An 18085-nucleotide genomic window follows, 5' to 3' on the forward strand; every position below is an offset into this window, starting at 1 on the left:
ATGTGAAAATTACCGAACTATCAGTTTAATAAGTCACAGCTGCAAAATACTAACGCAAATTCTTTATAGACGAATGGAAAAACTGGTAGAAGCGGACCTTGGGGAAGATCAGTTTGCATTCCGAAGAAATGTTGGAACACGTGAGGCAACACTAACCTTACGACTTATCTTAGAAGAAAGATTAAGAAAAGGCAAACCTACGTTTCTAGCATTTGTAGACTTAGAGAAAGCTTTTGACAACGTTAACTGGAATACTCTCTTTCAAATTTTGAAGGTGGCAGGGGTAAAATACAGGGAGCGAAAAGCTATTTACAATTTGTACAGAAACCAGACGGCAGTTATAAGAGTCGAGCGGCATGAAAGGGAAGCAGTGGTTGGGAAAGGAGTGAGACAGGGTTGTAGCCTCTCCCCGATGTTATTCAATCTGTATATTGAGCAAGCAGTAAAGGAAACAAAAGAAAAATTCGGAGTAGATATTAAAATTCATGGAGATGAAGTAAAAACTTTGAGGTTCGCCGATGACATTGTAATTCTGTCAGAGACAGCAAAGGACTTGGAACAGCAGTTAAACGGAATGGACAGTGTCTTGAAAGGAGGATATAAGATGAACATCAACAAAAGCAAAACAAGGATAATGGAATGTAGTCAAATTAAATCGGGTGATGCTGAGGGGATTAGATTACGAAATGAGACACTTAAAGTAGTAAAGGAGTTTTGCTATTTAGGGAGTAAAATAACTGATGATGGTCGAAGTAGAGAGGATATAAAATGTAGACTGGCAACGGCAAGGAAAGCGTTTCTGAAGAAGAGAAATTTGTTAACATCGAGTATAGATTTAAGTGTCAGGAAGTCGTTTCTGAAAGTATTTGTATGGAGTGTAGCCATGTATGGAAGTGAAACATGGACGATAACCAGTTTGGACAAGAAGAGAAGCTTTCGAAATGTGGTGCTACAGAAGAATGCTGAAGATAAGGTGGGTAGATCACGTAACTAATGAGGAGGTATTGAATAGGATTGGGGAGAAGAGAAGTTTGTGGCACAACTTGACTAGAAGTGATCGGTTGGTAGGACATGTTTTGAGGCATCAAGGGATCACAAATTTAGCATTGGAGGGCAGCGTGGAGGGTAAAAATCGTAGACCAAGAGATCAATACACTAAGCAGATTCAGAAGGATGTAGGTTGCAGTAGGTACTGGGAGATGAAGAAGCTTGCACAGGATAGAGTAGCATGGAGAGCTGCATCAAACCAGTCTCAGGACTGAAGACCACAACAACAACAAGAAACAACGTTTTAGTATGTTTACATGTACAAGACGAATTTTTTGTATTACACAGGCGCCACTGGACATTTTTGCTACACTGGTTTATTCAACTGATCTCGTGTGAAACGGTGGGCGCTTTTATACCCTTATAGCCCCGACATTTAGTCAGCAGTTGAGTTGTATCTTTTGGTATGTACAACATGTCCGCAACCAAAGCTATATTCATATTTTATGTTGTAACTACGATCCTGTGTATCACGTTGTACACTGATTGGCAGCATCATACTTGGCCCATTTTGTTGTTAGTGTAATGAAGATGGTCGTGTTTGACTGAAACCTGTTATCAGACTTAATAAACGTTAGTTGCGTTTGAGAGTGACTGTTTTCATGAGACAACAGGAATTGTTGCTGTCAGTGAATGCAGGTCAGTCAGTTCCGTGTCGAACATTGCGAAGGCAATTTGCGTTAAATGGGCATTTTGAAGGTCGTTCTTCACAGCGCCACATATGGGTGCATGTCTTAGATGGGTAGCCAACGTAGATAGGACAGAATCCCACTGCAAGGGTGCAGAGTGGTCCGTCGAATCACGATTCTGATTGTTTTCAAGTGATGCAATACGTAGTGTGCACCGGCCGTGCAATGAGGTGCTCAGCCCACACTGTGCGAAAGGCGTGTTGCAGACCGCAGATATTTCTATGATGATTTGAGAATACTTTCCGTACAATGAGCTGGGTATACTTATTCAAGTTACCGAAATAAGGAAACACGATGTTTACTTCCAAAATTCCGGTGGCCAGGTGTAACCCTCTCTCCTACTTCTTCACAGTGAGTGTACTGTGATCAATTGACAACAGCTGACTGCACTAGGTTGCATGCATACTGTCCTGGCTTGACGAACACACGAGCAGCCTATCGTTCACGGTCCGTCCCGCTAAATCAGCCAGTCCTTGAATCGTAGAGAATAGCAGAACTATTAACATCAGTGACTGAAACGTGACATTCAAAATCCCAGAATGTCAGTGAGGTTCTGGAAGGTACCAACAGTGATGTGGAACAATGCCAATTCCACTGACGTGGCCACCTCCGCTAGGTTTCTTGGTGGTCCCACCGATTCCCGACTGGATTTAAACCTGGGGAGTTTGGTGGCCAGAGGGGAGGGTGAACTGATCCTGGTGGTCTTCCGAACCACGCACGTACAAGACGAGCTCTGTGACTCGGTGCATTGCCCTGCTGGTAGATACCGTCTTGTCGAGGAAGAGCAAACTGCATGTGTAGGTGGACGTGGTCCCCGAGGGTAGAAGCGTGTTTTTGTTGATCCATTAGGCCTTCCTGAATGATTAAATCACCCAGGGAATAACACGAAAACATTCCCCAGACCAAACCGCTCCCTCCGTTATTGCTGGGTGGTTTGCTTTGAGACGTTCCACGCCATAAACACCAACGGCCATCTGTCATCGGAAAAGTCCACCTGTCGCCACTCAGTGGCAGTACAGTTGCGGCAAAGGCGTTCAAATTCCAGCTTTTATCGCTGATGAACAGCAGGCAGCTTGGGCGCAGGAACCTGGCGCCGACGGCGGAGGCCCATATGCAGCAACGTTCGCTGACAGGTCGCTGAGGAGACGCTGCTGGTAGCCGCTTGGTTCATCTGTGCGGTCAGCTGCTCCACAGTGGCATGTTGCCCGAACACATTTCCGCAACCGTTGTTCACCCCTGTCATCAATGGCCTGTGGTGCCCCACAGTTTCCTCGGTGCTGGCTTTGGATAGCTCCTTTTTGCCATCCATGGTATATTTTAATCACGGCGACACGCGAACAGTTTACGAACTTAGTTGTAGGAAATACTTCGATCCTTGCCTCGGAAGAAAATGATCATTCCCTTTAGGAAATCAGATAAATCACTCTGTGGCGACCGCACTATTTTCTTACCCTCCCAATTCTCCCCCCTCACCGACACGTTTTATATACCCTCCAGTGCCGGTGCTGTCTCCTGCCGTTCGTGGTAGGTTACTGTGCGTTGACTTCGAACACAGGCATCGTCACTGCTGTGTGACTGGATAGTGTATTTGGGGACTCGAGGGCGTCCAAACATCAATGAGTGCCTTCGAACATGGCACACATCAATAAACTTGAGGACTGTTTTCAATGCCGATTTAAGACAATTATCAGGGGCAGCGCAGATGTTACAAGATATTAGCTTCGTCTCTCATGGGGGTGACTACTTTTTTATCTGGTCGACTTACGTTTACTGTTAAGTACTGAGATCAAAAACATTTTAAGACAAGGCTGCGATCCCTCACCCCTACTGCTCAATATAAGGATTAAACAAGCAATGACGGACATGAAAGAAAGGTTCAAGAAGGGGAGTAAAATTCTGGGTTAATGGATATCTATGATAATATACAGGGTGGTCCATTGATCGTGACCGGGCCAAATATCTCACGAAATAAGCGTCAAACGAGAAACCACAAACAACGAAACTTGTCTAGCATGAAGGGGGAAACCAGATGGCGCTATGGTTAGGCCGCTAGATGGCGCTGCCATAGGTCAAACGGATATCAAATTCCTTTTGTTAAATAGGAATCCCTATTTTTTATTACATAATCGTGTAGTAAGTAAGGAAATATGAATTTTTAGTTGGACCACGTTTTTCGCTTGGATGCCGAATTTTTAGTACAATCACAGTCACAAACGGTTTGTTCATGGAGCATATACCGACGAAGGCGCCCCGTGGATACGATCCTGAGTTGACGAGGTGTTCAGTTTAGTCTTGGACGCAGTTGTTGCTCCTTACAGGTCTATTTGATGCAGATTCCTTTCATCACTCTTAGCAACGTAGTCACTGTCATCGACACTGCTTTCGTTGTCAGTAGTGTTCACAAACGCATCTTCTTCGTCAGAAAGTTCAGATAACGCTGGATCACCTTCATCAAAATCTGATTAATCCAACATCCTCGGTAACCGCTCATCATTCAAACCAGTCGTTTTTTGATGTTTACAGCGTCGTGGCGTCCCACTCGTTGACGATACAGAAACGATTTCAGCTACGTGTATTTATGTTATCACGGTTTTAGGAAAGATCGTTCGTGCGAAACTCATCTTGCCCTTTTCTCACATGATGTCCTGCGAACTACGAATGGAGGGCAGCAGGCATTCCTAGATTTAAGAATAGCGTTTGACACTATGCCTCACTGCAATCTGTTAGCGAGTGTACATCAAAGACAAGGATATCGTCATGAGTGTCCTGGGTAAGTATGATAGGACCGTTGCCGGCCGTTGTGGTTGTGGTTGTAGGCGCTTCAGTTTGGAACCGCGTAACCACTACGGTCACAGGTTCGAATCCTGCCTCGGACATGGATGTGTGTGATGTCCTTAGGTTAGTTAGGTTTAAGTAGTTCTACGTTCAAGGGGACTGATGACCTCAGAAGTTAAGTCCCATAGTGCTCAGAGCCATTTGAACCACAGGACCGTTATATACGATTTGACGGACACAGTGAGCAGCCTTCAGAGATTGTTGCCCGATGACGATGTTATGTACGGGAAGGTTTCGTCGTTGAGTTACTGTAGGAGGATACAGTATTACTTATACAAAAGTTCCAGTTGATGTGATCAATGGCTGCTAGGTCTAAATGCAGAAAAAAAAATGAGTAGGAGAAGAAACCTGTAACGTTCGTATACAACATTGGCAGCGTTCTATTTGGCGAATTAACGTCGATTAAATATGTAGAGGTGACGTTGCAAAACGGTATGAAGTGGAACGTGCGTGTAAAGAGATATGTAAAGATTGTGATGGGGAAGGCACATGGTCTGTTTCGGTTTATTAGGAGAATATTAGGAAAGTGTGGCTTGACTGTAAACGAGACCGCTTACAGGACACTAGGGTGACCCGTCCCTGAATGCTACTCGAGAGTATGGGATCAGCACCAGGTCGGATTGAAGGAAGACGTCGAAGAAATTCTAAGGCACGTTGTTAGATTTGTTACTGGCCACTCAAGTATTACGGAGATGCTTCCGGAACTCAAATGAAACTACCAGGAGAGAAGGCCATGATTTTTTCGAAGAGCACTGTTGAGAAAATTTAGAGAATCCGCTTTTGAGGCTGACTGCAGAACGATTCTACTGTCGCCATCGTACATTTTGCGAAAGGACCACGAAGATAAGAGAATTTAGGGCTCATACGGAGGCATATTGACAGTTGTTTGTCTCTTGCCCAGTTTGCGAGTGGGACAGGAAAGGATATGAGTAGTAGTACATTCTGTACTGTTCGTACTATAATATAAATGTGCACTCAACTTAGTAATGGAAGTAAATTTCTTAAGAATCAGCAATAAAATTCCGTTGAAGGTAAATCAGCAAAAAATGAAATTAAAAATGTTGAACAAGACGTCGTACCTTATTTCGTGGACACCGGCGTCAACTCAATCAAGAAATACAAATTAATGCACAGTACTTTACTATATACTAATCACAAGTACGAAGCTCAGCTGCGTCCGCCGGTCCTGGTCAACGCCTTAAAGTTCTTTCATTCAAAAATTAGACTTGTACAATCACAGTAAATGTGGACGTATGATTCTATGACTGCAACAAGTGTCGCTGTTGGCCTACCTCTTGCCTGGAGATGTAGATGGGCTTGTTGAGGATGATCCAGACGGTGGTCTCCCAGCAGCCGGGGTGCGTCGTGGAGCCCTCGTACGTCATGTAGTGGTCCGTGTCAGGCAGCAGGTGGTGGAGCGACAGGTGCTTGATCGGCGTCATCTGCCCTGCGCAGACCAAGCGACAGTGGCGTCACCACGGCTGAAAAGCTACGCCGGTATATAAGTTTATAATTCCTATATTCTGGGAATCGTTATCAGTGAGAGCCTCTTTAGCTCTTCCTCTACAGCCGCTGCCGTTGGAAGATTCAAAATATCTTCTAAATCAGCATAAACAATTAGTAAGATGTATTTATAGAAAAATAATCTTGGATATCCAGTTCAGGTAATTACTGATAGAGGGAATTGGTTTAGCTGTCAAGAATTCAAATAGTACTGCTCTATAGAAGGAACTGAACACACTCTAAAAACAACGGACCTTCTAGAACTAACAGACAGGTGGAGAGGATCAATTCTACGTTGGGTAAAACCATTGCTAAGTTTAGAATTGTTAGGCTTAATGATTGCTACAAGGTGATACCATCAGTTCAATATCGACAGCAGTATTTGAACTTTTGAAAGGAATTAGGACGCACACACGGACTGATCTTTACATCACAAAATTATTAGAAGAAGAAATTATTAATTAATCTGGAAAGAGACGCAGTAACCTGAAGGAAGATGCTAACCTACAGATCAGCAAGGTACAAGAAGAAACCCGTGAATAGCTTCACCCCACGTCAGAAGAAAGCCTCGAAGTACGAAGTTGGTGACCTGGTGGAAGTAAAACTAACGCAAACCGGCACACACTGAAGATGAAGGCCAAGAATTTAGGTCACTATCGAGTTACAAAAGTTAAAACTAATGATACCTATTATGCACGCTGAGAATGTGATATGGTTCCAGAATAATAACAACATGTACTGAATTACGCAACCGTGGCCTAGAGACTACTCATCATCTGAGTCAGATGATTGTCAGGATGACTGAATATGGGATTCGTATGGAAAATTTATAGGTTTCCCTGGTGACGAGACTAGGTGACTCCAGAGAAGCCGAAAATTGGACAGTAGTTTTGTATGTTCATGGAGAAACAATATTCATGAAAAAAACTAGTTTGTTCATTGAGTTCTTTTGTTTCTTTTGACAATTCAGTACATAAGTTAGTGACTGGAAGATTAATGCACGCCGGCCGCGGTGGTCTAGTGGTTCTAGGCGCGCAGTCCGGAACCGCGGGACTGCTACGGTCGCAGGTTCGAATCCTGCCTCGGGCATGGATGTGTGTGATGTCCTTAGGTTAGTTAGGTTTTAGTAGTTCTAAGTTCTAGGGGACTGATGACCACAGAAGTTAAGTCCCATAGTGCTCAGAGCCATTTGAACCATTTGATTAATGCACAGAAAATCTAAAACATTTTTCCTACAACAACAATGATAGCAATAACTGTAATACAGATTAATAATAATAATAAAGGGCATTTAGAATGATATCGGTTAGTTCAGCACTTTTGAAACCGTATTTAGTGTCACCAGAAACAGAATGGGTCAAAGAGGAGAAAAGGTTTGAACGACAGTGAGAGTCGCTGTTCGGAAAGAACAAAATATAAATTGAGATCTTCGCGGACAAGGGATAAAGTATAAGGAGAAGGTTCAAACTGCAGTGCCGCGTGGGGTAGCCGTGCGGTCTGGGGCGACTTGTCACAGTTCGCGCGGCTCCCCCCGTCGGAGGTTCGAGTCCTCCCTCGGGAGTGGGTGTGTGCCTTGTCCTTAGCGTAAATTAGTTTAAGTTAGTTTAATTAGTGTTGAAACCTAGGGACTGGTGACATCAGCAGTTTCGTTCCAATAGTCCTTACCACAAATTTCCCATTTCAAATTGCAGTGACACTGGCTGTTAGAAAAGAAAAAAAAAACAACTATAAATATAGATTTCCGCCGACAGAGGGCAGGGAAAAGTTCTGAGGGAGGGGGAGTGTCGAGTATGAGCTGCACAGTGTGCTGGCAGATGGCGGACCATTAGCTGTCTTTTGAAACTCAGAAGGTAGTTAGTTTCTCTGATTCTGACGCAGATTGTTCCAAAGTAGGGTTCCTGATACAGAACATGATTAGGAAACATGTCACTACTATGGGATGGTACAGGGCGAATTGTTTTGTTGAGAACGAGTATTTCCGCTGTGCTTTTGAGATAGTAGCGTAATAGTTGAGGACAAATAAGAGTGAGTAGAGTGATTAAGAAGACGGCTAAGCAAACATATAATATGATAGTATCTACGCTTATTGGCACGCGGTCAAGATAATTATTCGTAGGCTGGTGTGACTTGTTAGAAAAACCGTACGTCACAAATCTATCTTGGACAATCTTTCATAACCAGTTCCAGCCTCTGCGACCTTCCGCACTAAAGTCATTGGAGAGTGGCATCAACACAGTAAGTATGGGGAGTATTAAGCCCGCCCGGCTAGCCGCGCGGGCTAACGCACTGCTCCCCGAGCGGGAAGGCGTGCCGGTCCCCGGCACGAATCCGCCCAGCTGATTAGTGTCGAGGTCCGATGGGCCGGCTAGCCTGTAGACGGTTTTTAAGGCGGTTTTCCTCTGCCTCAGCGAATGTGAGCTGGTTGCCCTTATTCTGCCCCAGTTATACTATGTTGGCGACTGCTGCGCAAACACTTTCTCCACGTTCGCGTACTCCACGCAAACATTGGGGCTACACTCGTTTGGCATGAGACATTACCGGAGGGGAGGGGGATAGGGGGCACTGGGGGCCGAACCGCACAATAACCCTAGGTTCGGTGTGGGGCGGCGGTGGGGTAGGTGGACTGCTGTAGCCTGTTGTGGGGTTTTGAACAACTGATGGCTACGGCGGGGACGAAGCCTCTCCATCTTTTCTAGGTCCCCAGTTCAATAAATACATACATGAGGAGTATTACTGTTTCCAAGAACTCCTTCTTAAGCTCGAAAGGAAATACTTGTTTATATTTCTGTAGTGAGTGAAGCGATGCTACCACCTAGTTACAGACTGCAGCTGTGTGTTCAGTCCAGTCTACATAATGGTCCAGAATTGCCCCAAGTTCTTCGCACGTTATTCTGTGCCGTTTAGGATTAATGATGGAAGATATTCTCTGAACTGAAGGATGACAAGTATTTTGTGAACGACAGGGACTGCTTGCGTTTTAGGTGGATTGCTTCAAACATACCTACTGTCAGATTGATAGGGTAAGTAAATCGCCATTTACATTCTGGATGTCTCTGCACAGATTTGTTGGCCTTGCAATTAGATTTAACTGAATGTCGTCAGCGTATAGGTGATATATGTAATGGGAGAGAATAGTTGACACATTATTAACATATAATGGGAACAGTAGCGGCCCAATAGTGATCCTTGTGAGACTCTTGATCCTACAATTCTCAATTGTGACCTTTTTGTTCAAATGCTTACACACTGTGGGCAAGATGTAAGGTATGATTGGAACCACTGTAAGGCACATAAAGAAAACAATCGACTTACAATGTTAGTATGTAGAATGTCAAAGGGGAAAGCCGCACTGAAATCCAAAAATCACGCAGTAGTCACTTGTGGTTTATCTATATATGTTTCTTGCAGTTATTAGGTTCTTCACTTCCGTCAGTCTTTACACAGTGTGATGCTGTATGTAACACAACGTGACAGGAAAAGGAGCCTGTCGTGACTGACGCTTTTCTGCTTTTACTTTCATTATTATTACAGATTTATGTTTTCGTTCATCTTTCTGTCAAAGACCTCCACAAAACCATGAGCCATATACTAAAATAGTGTTTTGGTTTTTCTAGATGGTGCCAGAAGTTATACCGAAGTCGTAACACAAGGAATCCGTGCAGTATTAACCGAAATAAATCCACTTGATGGCGGATTCGTAGACCACAAAACACGTTGTGACTGGTAACAGTAAACTTTGTGTTTCATTCCAGTCAGTACCAGTGACGATGAACCCTAACCAAAAATTTTACTGGGCGTAACTACAGTTCCTTTGTCAAGTGTTAGCATGTATCCTTCCCTTTCCCGTCTCCCATTAATACGAAAGGTAAACATCTGCTGCGAAAGCACTGCTTACTGTCGAGTCTCCCTTTTTCTTCCGCCTACCTGTGATCACACGGCTTCTACCCTCAGGCAGATATGCGGAAGATGAAGGAGACGAGGGAAAAGAAAATAAAGCAGTTGGCGCTCAACCCTTCTTTGGCCCCGGGGCGGCAACGTGACCTAGCCTCGCACTCTGTTAGCTTTCAGGAAAAGCGGCGTCAGTGCTGCGCAGAGTTCTATAAAGCGGAGGGTCTCGAAGGCGAATTCGGGGAGTTTCCTGTGAGGGCAGCAGACGGCGAGGGAGGTGGCCAGGGTGTCCTTGCTCCGACGTGCTCCCTTACGCCAGAACGTATGTCGTACCTTGCTTTATGCCACCTCCATCACTATCCCCCACTTCTTTCTCCCTCTCTCTCTCATGTACACACACACAACACCCACACCAGTGACAGAAGCGGATTACCGCCGCCGCAGCCGCCTCTTGCGGCTATGAATAGCGGACGGCAGTCCATTTAGAATCAGCTGGTCCGGCGTGGCGAGGGGTTGCGCTTCTCCCGCCTCCGCTCTGCTCACAATTACCGGTCGCATCATCCGTCTTGAGGAGTGGGGCAGTCCGAGCCGGCCTGGGCCGCACTACTTGAACACATCCATTCGCCGTGAAATACGAGCCGCGCCGCCTGACACCGGGACATTTCCCGCGCGACAATGAGAAATACCACCGCGAGATGTATGGAACGGCGAGGCCGCTGGAGGGGGCTGGGGGAATGGAGGCAGAGGCAGGGGACACTTAGCGGGGGTAAAGGGGCCCTGGAAGCCCTGCGCTGGAAGCTGCGGCGTCTCTCCGCCATGGAACTCGCTGGAGCCTTTCACCGGTCCTGACAGATCGGTGCAATCACAACCAATACTACTATTGCGTTAGCAGAAGGCACAGGTATCGTGTTTTGAAACAACAGAGAGGCAATTTCAGGCAATGAAAATATGAACTATTCGGCACTACCATAGTATCTTTAAACACTAGTGCAACAGCTTGGGCTGCGAAGTGAAAGCCCTCCAGTGGAGAAAAATTTTCCGCAGCTCAAACAGTGAATTTTCGCTAACTGTGTTCAGTTTCGTAACACTGTTCAGATTCTAGGATCCTGAAACGCCTCGTGGTTGTTGTGGCCTTCAATCCGAAGTTCTCTCCTTACTACCCTAATCTGTGAAAGCCTATTAATCTCTGAACAACTACTGATTCACGTGTACATTTTCACGTATTCTCTGCACTCGTCCCTTGGCCTTTGTCTGCAACTTTTACCACCTCAAACCCACCTCGCCCCCACGCTTACGTCCAACAAAAACACTGACCATTTCTTGATGCCTGAGAATGTGTCCTATTTTCCGGTGCCTTCTTTAAGACATGCCCACATTTCATTTCTCCCCAACTCTTTTAATTACCTCCTCATCAGTAAAGCGAGTTACCCGCGAAATCTTCAGCGTTCTTATGCAGCATTGCATTTCAAAAGCTGCCACTCTCTCCTAGCCTGAACTGTCGTCCACTTTTCACTTCCGTACAGGACTGCTCTCTAGATAAATGCTTTCAGAAAAAGACTTCCCAACACTTAAATTTGTATTCGATATCAGTAAATTTCTCTTCCTGAGAAACCCTTCCATTGCCATTGCGAGGTCATATTTTATATCTTCTCTGCTTCGGCCTTTATCAATTACATTACTGCCCAATAGCAAAACTCTTTTACTACTTCTTGTGTCTTATTTTCTAATCTTATTACCTCTTCTTTGCGTGATCTGACTCGCCTACAGTCCATTAACCTTGTTTGGCTTCTGTTAACTGTTCATCTTGCATCTTCGTTTCAAGACATTTTCTAAGCCATTCCACTGCATTTCTAAGTCCTTTATTGTCTCTGACTGAATAAAAATGTCTTAGGTACAGCTCAAACTTTTTATTTCTTCTCCTTCAGTTCCTTCTCTAATTCTTTCCTTTAGCTTCCTTTAATGGTTGCTCAATGTACAGATTGGATAACATTAGGGATAACCGACCAAGTTTTATCACTATCTTCTCAATCACTGCTTCCCTTCCATCCCCTTCGACTCTTTATAACTGCCGTCTCGTTACTCTAGAAATCGTACATAACGGTTCGATCTCTGCATTTTACCCCCGCTACCTCTATAATGTTACAGAGAGTATTCCAGTTAACACAATCAAAAGCTTTTTCAAATTATACAAAATCTATAAACGTAAGTTTGCCTGAATTTAACCTATTTTCATAGCGTCAGCAGTGCCCCGCGTGTTTCAACATTTCACCAGAACCCAACCTCATCTTTCCTGAATTTGGTTTCCCCCTTTTTTTCCTTTGCTCTGTTTTTAATCAGTGTTAGTATTAAGCACCCACGACTTCTTATAATTATAGTTCGGTAATATTCGCACATATCAGCAACTGCTTTCTTGGAATTGGAATTAGTTCATTGGAATTAGTCTGAGGATATTTCCCCTGTCTCGTATATCTTGCAATCCAGGCAGAATAGTGTTGTAATGGCTGGCTCTTCCAGGGATATCAGCGGTGTTCAGTTAAAATCCCTGCTATTTAAGCGTTTTGATACCCTGAGTTTGCGCGGAGGTGTTGAGTGTTGGAATACAACTCCTGACAACCAGACTGTTTATTCCAGTCCTTGTTTGGTATTCAAATCATTTGAAAATGTATTAATTACCAACGAAATAACATAACGTAATAGCTTGTTACTTATAACTTAAATCTTGATGTAAATAGGCAGACTGAAGCGACGAATGAAAAATTTGTAGTAAGGCCGCGACTCGAAACCGCATCCCCCGCACACGAGGCAAACGCGCTAACCACAGAGCCTCCCTGGCACCGTGGATTTGTACACCTGCATGGACGACACCTTCTTCAAACCAAATTCCCATTCATACCTCAGGCTCACTTGGCATTCACCCTAAACCACTGCAGAGGCTTCCCAGCTGTACTGGAATAGCACCAGCGTCTAACATAATTGGGGAATCTGTCCGAAACCCAGGTGAATCTCCTTAAATCAAATGAAACTACTGTATGCAGATTCAGAGTCCTTTCCAGGTCTCAGACATCCGTGATATATATTACAGACTGAAGCAACGAATCAAAATTTGCACCTAGTATGGGATTGGAACCCGGCGTCCATACACATTAACTTTTGTCGCTTCAGTCAACACATTTACGTCAGAGATGTTTGAGACTGGAACATATCTCTGGAACCCGACCAAGTCATAGTTTCTAACTGATAATAGGAATTACACCGAAGAAAAATGGTTCAAATGGCTCTGAGCACTATGGGGCTTAACTTCTGAGGTCATCAGTCCCCTACAACTTAGAACTACTTAAACCTAACTAACCTAAGGACATCACACACATCCATGCCCGAGGCAGGATTCGAACCTGCGGTCGTAGTGGTCTCGCGGTTCCAGACTGTAGCGCCCAGAACCACTTGGCCACCCAGGGCGGCTTACACTGAAGAACCAAAGATGCTCATACACCCACCTAATATCGTGTAGCCCCCCCCCCCCCCCCCCTGCGAGCACGTATAAGTGCCGCAACACGACGTGGCATGTCTGAAGTAGTGCTGGAGGGAACTGACACCATGAATCCTGCAGGGCTATCCATAAATAAGAGGACGAAAGGGTTGAGATCTCTTCTGAACAGCACGTTGCAAAGCATCCCAGATATGCTCAACAATGTTAATGTCTGGGGAGTCTGGTGTCCAGCGGAAGTGTTTAAACTCAGAAGGGCGTTCCTGGAGCCACTCTGTAGCAATTCTGGACATGTGGGTGTCGCATTGTCCTGCCGGAATTACCCAAGTCTGTCGTAATGCACAATGGACATGAATGGATGCTGGTGACCAGGCAGGATGTTTACGTATGTGCCACCTGTCAGTGTCGTATCTAGACATATCAGGGGTTCCACATCACCCCAACTACAAACGCCCCACGCCATTATAGAGCCTACCAGCTTGAACAGTCCCCGGCTGACATGCAGGGTCAATGGATTCATGAGGTTCTCTGCATACTCGTACACGCCCATCCGCTCGATGCACTTTGAACTTTGAAACGAGATTCTTCCGGCCCGGCAACATGTTTCCAGTCATCAACAGTCCAATGTAGGTGTTGACGTGTCCTGGCTAAGCACGAAACTTTGTGTCGTGCAGTCATCAGGGGTACACGACTGGGTTTTCGGCACCGAAAGCCTATATCGAGGATGTTACGTTGAATGGTTCGCGCGCCGACACTTGTTGATGTCCTAGCATTGAAATCTGCAGCAATTTGCGGAAGGGTTGCACTTCGTAGAATTGGACTATTCTCTTCAGCCATCTTGGTCTCGTTCTTGCAGGATCTTTTTTCGGCCGCAGCGGTGACGGAGAGTTGATGTTTTACCGGATTCGTGAAATTCACGGTACACTCGTGAAATAGTCGTATTGGAAAATCCCCACTTCATCTTTTCCTCGGAGATGGTGTGCCCATCGCTCGTGCACCGACTGTAACACCACGTTCAAACTCACTTAAATCTTGATAACCTGCCATTGCAGCATCAGTAACCGATCGACCAACTGCGCCAGACAATTGTTAGTCTTATATAGGCGTTGTCGGCCGCAGCGTCGTGTTCTGCCTTTTACATATCTCTGTATTTGAATACCTATGCCTATAATAGTTTCTTTGGCGATTCAGTGTATGTACCGAAGCATGGAGGGACTGTGTGGCTTGGCGGTATGCATCCTCACTCAGGAAGCGCTAAGATTCGTCTCAGTGGCTGTTGTACACTGACATAGATGGCGACGCTAAGGAGCGTGACATGTGTTATATTTTCACTCGCTTGCTGGTTGTGAGTCTGGTCACAAGCGCATCCTTTGCAGTTAGTGAAATTACATACCAACCTATGAATAAGAATGGTTAACTGTTGAAAGTGTTTCATATTCATATTTAAAATTTTGTCGTCACGAGACGTCACATAGCTGCCGCTGTTTGTAAAGCTGCGAGAACAGAGTTGCGGCTGGGAGAGCCCGACTCCGTGAGAGCGCTGTCAGCAAGTCAGCGCTGGTGCAAGTCAGTGTGGCGGGAGCAGATGGACACGTCGGCAGAACTCGGAGCACGAACGACTGAATGACGTGAGAGGGAACCCCAGAGAATCGTCGAGTTGTCGAACAGACTGGATTTGATCGGACGCCTGGGTACGCGTGATCTAAATGGCAGTTAATAAAAAGACTGTGCTGTCCGAATAGCGGAAGAACGGCAGCCTGTTCCTGAGATGCAAGAACTGGGGCAGCCTATTGAGCTGTGGTAGTGTTTTGTCATTTCTGGTGCTAAGTCTCTCCCCTGTACGACCGGTATCATGCTTATATTATGCTAATAGAAAAGTGCAGACACCTTTACTGTTCTGTAAACATGTTCATACACCTTGCTAGGGTAACTGTTTACTATTGTGCAGCTGTCAACCATTTTTGCGATAGATTTTCCCTGAATCTGAGTACCTGTATTATAAACAGTTCGTCCAAATGTGCAATAGCGCTCAGCGAACCACTGTTATTGTATCTTCTTCCAGTTTCTGTAAGCACACCCTTGACGTAACTTGGTGCCTTGGATATGGTGCTGTTGTGATTACCGCACTGGTTTGTTTTGAAATGAGTGAATTATGAACCTTGAATATTCTTGTTAATGTTATTAATCATAACACTTTTGAGTACAAGATCCAAAGGTATTTTGGGAAATTGTTTGGAAAGTTCTCTTATCATGTTGTAATTTTGAATTACAAAGAAATTCCTTGCGTCTTGTTATATTTCTGACTTCTTGTCATCGGGATATGTGGTAGATACTGAGGGCACGATTATTGAGAGTACAATCTTTCACATACATGTTCTCATTGTTATAGTACAACTGTATTTGACGCACTGGCCCACGTGAATTCAATCCTGGTATGTGTCTTGAAATTCCTCTCAATCAGTAGATTGACCCAGTGCAATTTTATTATGTTCTTTATTGTTGATATGATTACCATCTTTGGGGCCTGCTTATGGATTTTAACTAATTATGATAATTCCTGCATTATGACTTGATTCAGAGGGCATTACTGAATATTTGTTGTTAATCGGCCACTTGATGGATTCTTACACATTGCTCTTTAAAGTTCTTTTAGAGCCGTTGTTTTAGAATATCTCTGCCATGTTGTCAAATAAAGGTTTTATAAATGTGATCACTCGCCGCACAACTCAGCTCTAACAAGTCTTGTTACATTTGGAATTACAAAAACACTTATAATTTTCTGTTCAATTAACATTCAGACACAGAGATATATTTTTGTATATGCTTCAGAAAATGAAGTAAAATCAATACTTATTCACCAAAATAATCAATAAAACAATATTTTGTTAAGAACAGATTAAGTACACAATGTTTCGATTCTCAAACAGTACTGACTCTTTTCATTTGTTTCATATAGCCATTTTCGTTTGTTATGCGGTCAGAATGATTGAATAGAGCGTGAATTTGTTGAACGAATCATTAAATTTGCCAGTATAAGCACATTACTGTTGTCAGTATGGTTTTGCACTGCCCAGGGACTGTAATGACAAAGGGCCCGTTTAGGTCAGGCATATTGTATACAGAAGTGGAAGAGAGAGCACCACTAATTCCATTCCATATGCATTGCATACACAGAGAAATTACAGTTACAGTGTACTTATGGAGCCCAATGAGTGAATTGTGTATTTCCCGGTGAGAAAGATCAATGCCAGACAGTCTTCGCTACACTACGTTACTTAAACTGGTGTTACTCTGAGCTATAATTTATGGTCAGAGACTAAGTGTAAGGTCAATGAGTCAGATGGGAGTTCTGCAACTGTGAAATACTTTCCTACATTATAGAAGCGAATATTAAATTTGAACTAATATAGCGAAAATTTTGTACTTGGATAGCTAAGAATGAAAATCTTTCTGTTTATTACAAAGGAAAACAATTGATTTTCTAAAACATTGTCTGTCATACACAACTTGAAACAGGTCATGTCGACTAAATCATATAGAAGAACTGACAGCGACGTATATTGGTATATTGGAAGGCAGTAAGATGTCTTTGCTTTATGGCAACACACACACACACACACACACACACACACACACACACACACACACACACACACGCACATTCATTTTTTTTTTTATTAGTTTGTTGTGCTCGACTATCGGCGAGGCACGAAAACGTCTGTGAATGAATTTCTTAGTTTTGAGTACATTTACGAAAGAAATATAAAAACAACTATGAGAGTTACTGATTTATGATGCTTAGTTTGCAGTCAGTTCTGAGTGTTATTAGTAACTACGCTCCAGTCCCTAAACCTAGTTACAGAAATGCGAATCAGACGCATTACGTATTCCAGGCCGTAGCAGCCGCGACTTGGACACACCAGCTATGATCACTTCCCAGCCCGCTGTAAGATCACCTCGGTTCGTCTTCTTCCTGCTGGTATTGTAACTGAGATTTGGCAACAATGCAATGTATGTTTGGTAACTCTGTGATCGACGAGCTACTTCTTGGTGTGCACGGGATTAAGCCTCAAAGATCAACTGATTTTACCTATCATTTCCATTGAATAATCTGAGTTATTATCGCTTGAGGTGTAACAAAAGATTGTAAATTTACGGTTTTCAGCCCAGGAAATTCGTTGCACGTGGAAATTGCAACTAATCTCGTCCTTCAAATAGCGGTTTACCAGTTCTAGCCACTATTGATCTCGTAAGAGGAAGCTATAACACATACTTTTTCGCAAAGTCTGTGGTAACGTGCTGACCTGTGAAAAGGCGTCTGATATGGTTCGCAGTTCCAGTCTCACTGAGTGTAGCGTTTTTATCCCTTCTGTGAAAGAGCTACAAGCAGTCAGATCAAACATCGATAAGGAAATCGCAAGAAAATACTTTCGGCTCATAGTGCAATGATGAAAAACTTACAATGCTGCACAACAGGTAACGCCTCTTTCCGCTGCTGACATGCAAATTTTGGATTTCTAGGAATACATAACTTTATTTATGAAATGCCACATTTGCATACCTCTTGAGTATGACACAGGATACCAATTAAACACAGAGCCAACCAAAATCTAAGTGAGTATTATTTTACCAATTCGTG

At 44.0% G+C, this 18085-nt stretch overlaps 1 protein-coding gene across 1 annotated transcript in view; it reads right to left on the minus strand.

Annotated features, from left to right (window-relative positions):
• The window catches only part of LOC124805157 (carbonic anhydrase-related protein 10-like), a 383495-nt gene that overhangs the window by 41424 nt on the left and 323986 nt on the right, over positions 1–18085 (minus strand). The window contains exon 7 of the mRNA XM_047265635.1: positions 5864–6018. Coding sequence (XP_047121591.1) covers positions 5864–6018 — 155 coding nt within the window. The remainder of the gene's footprint in view (positions 1–5863; positions 6019–18085) is intronic.

This window comes from Schistocerca piceifrons, chromosome 7, assembly GCF_021461385.2.
Source record: "Schistocerca piceifrons isolate TAMUIC-IGC-003096 chromosome 7, iqSchPice1.1, whole genome shotgun sequence".
In the NCBI taxonomy this organism is placed as follows: Eukaryota; Metazoa; Arthropoda; class Insecta; order Orthoptera; family Acrididae; genus Schistocerca; species Schistocerca piceifrons.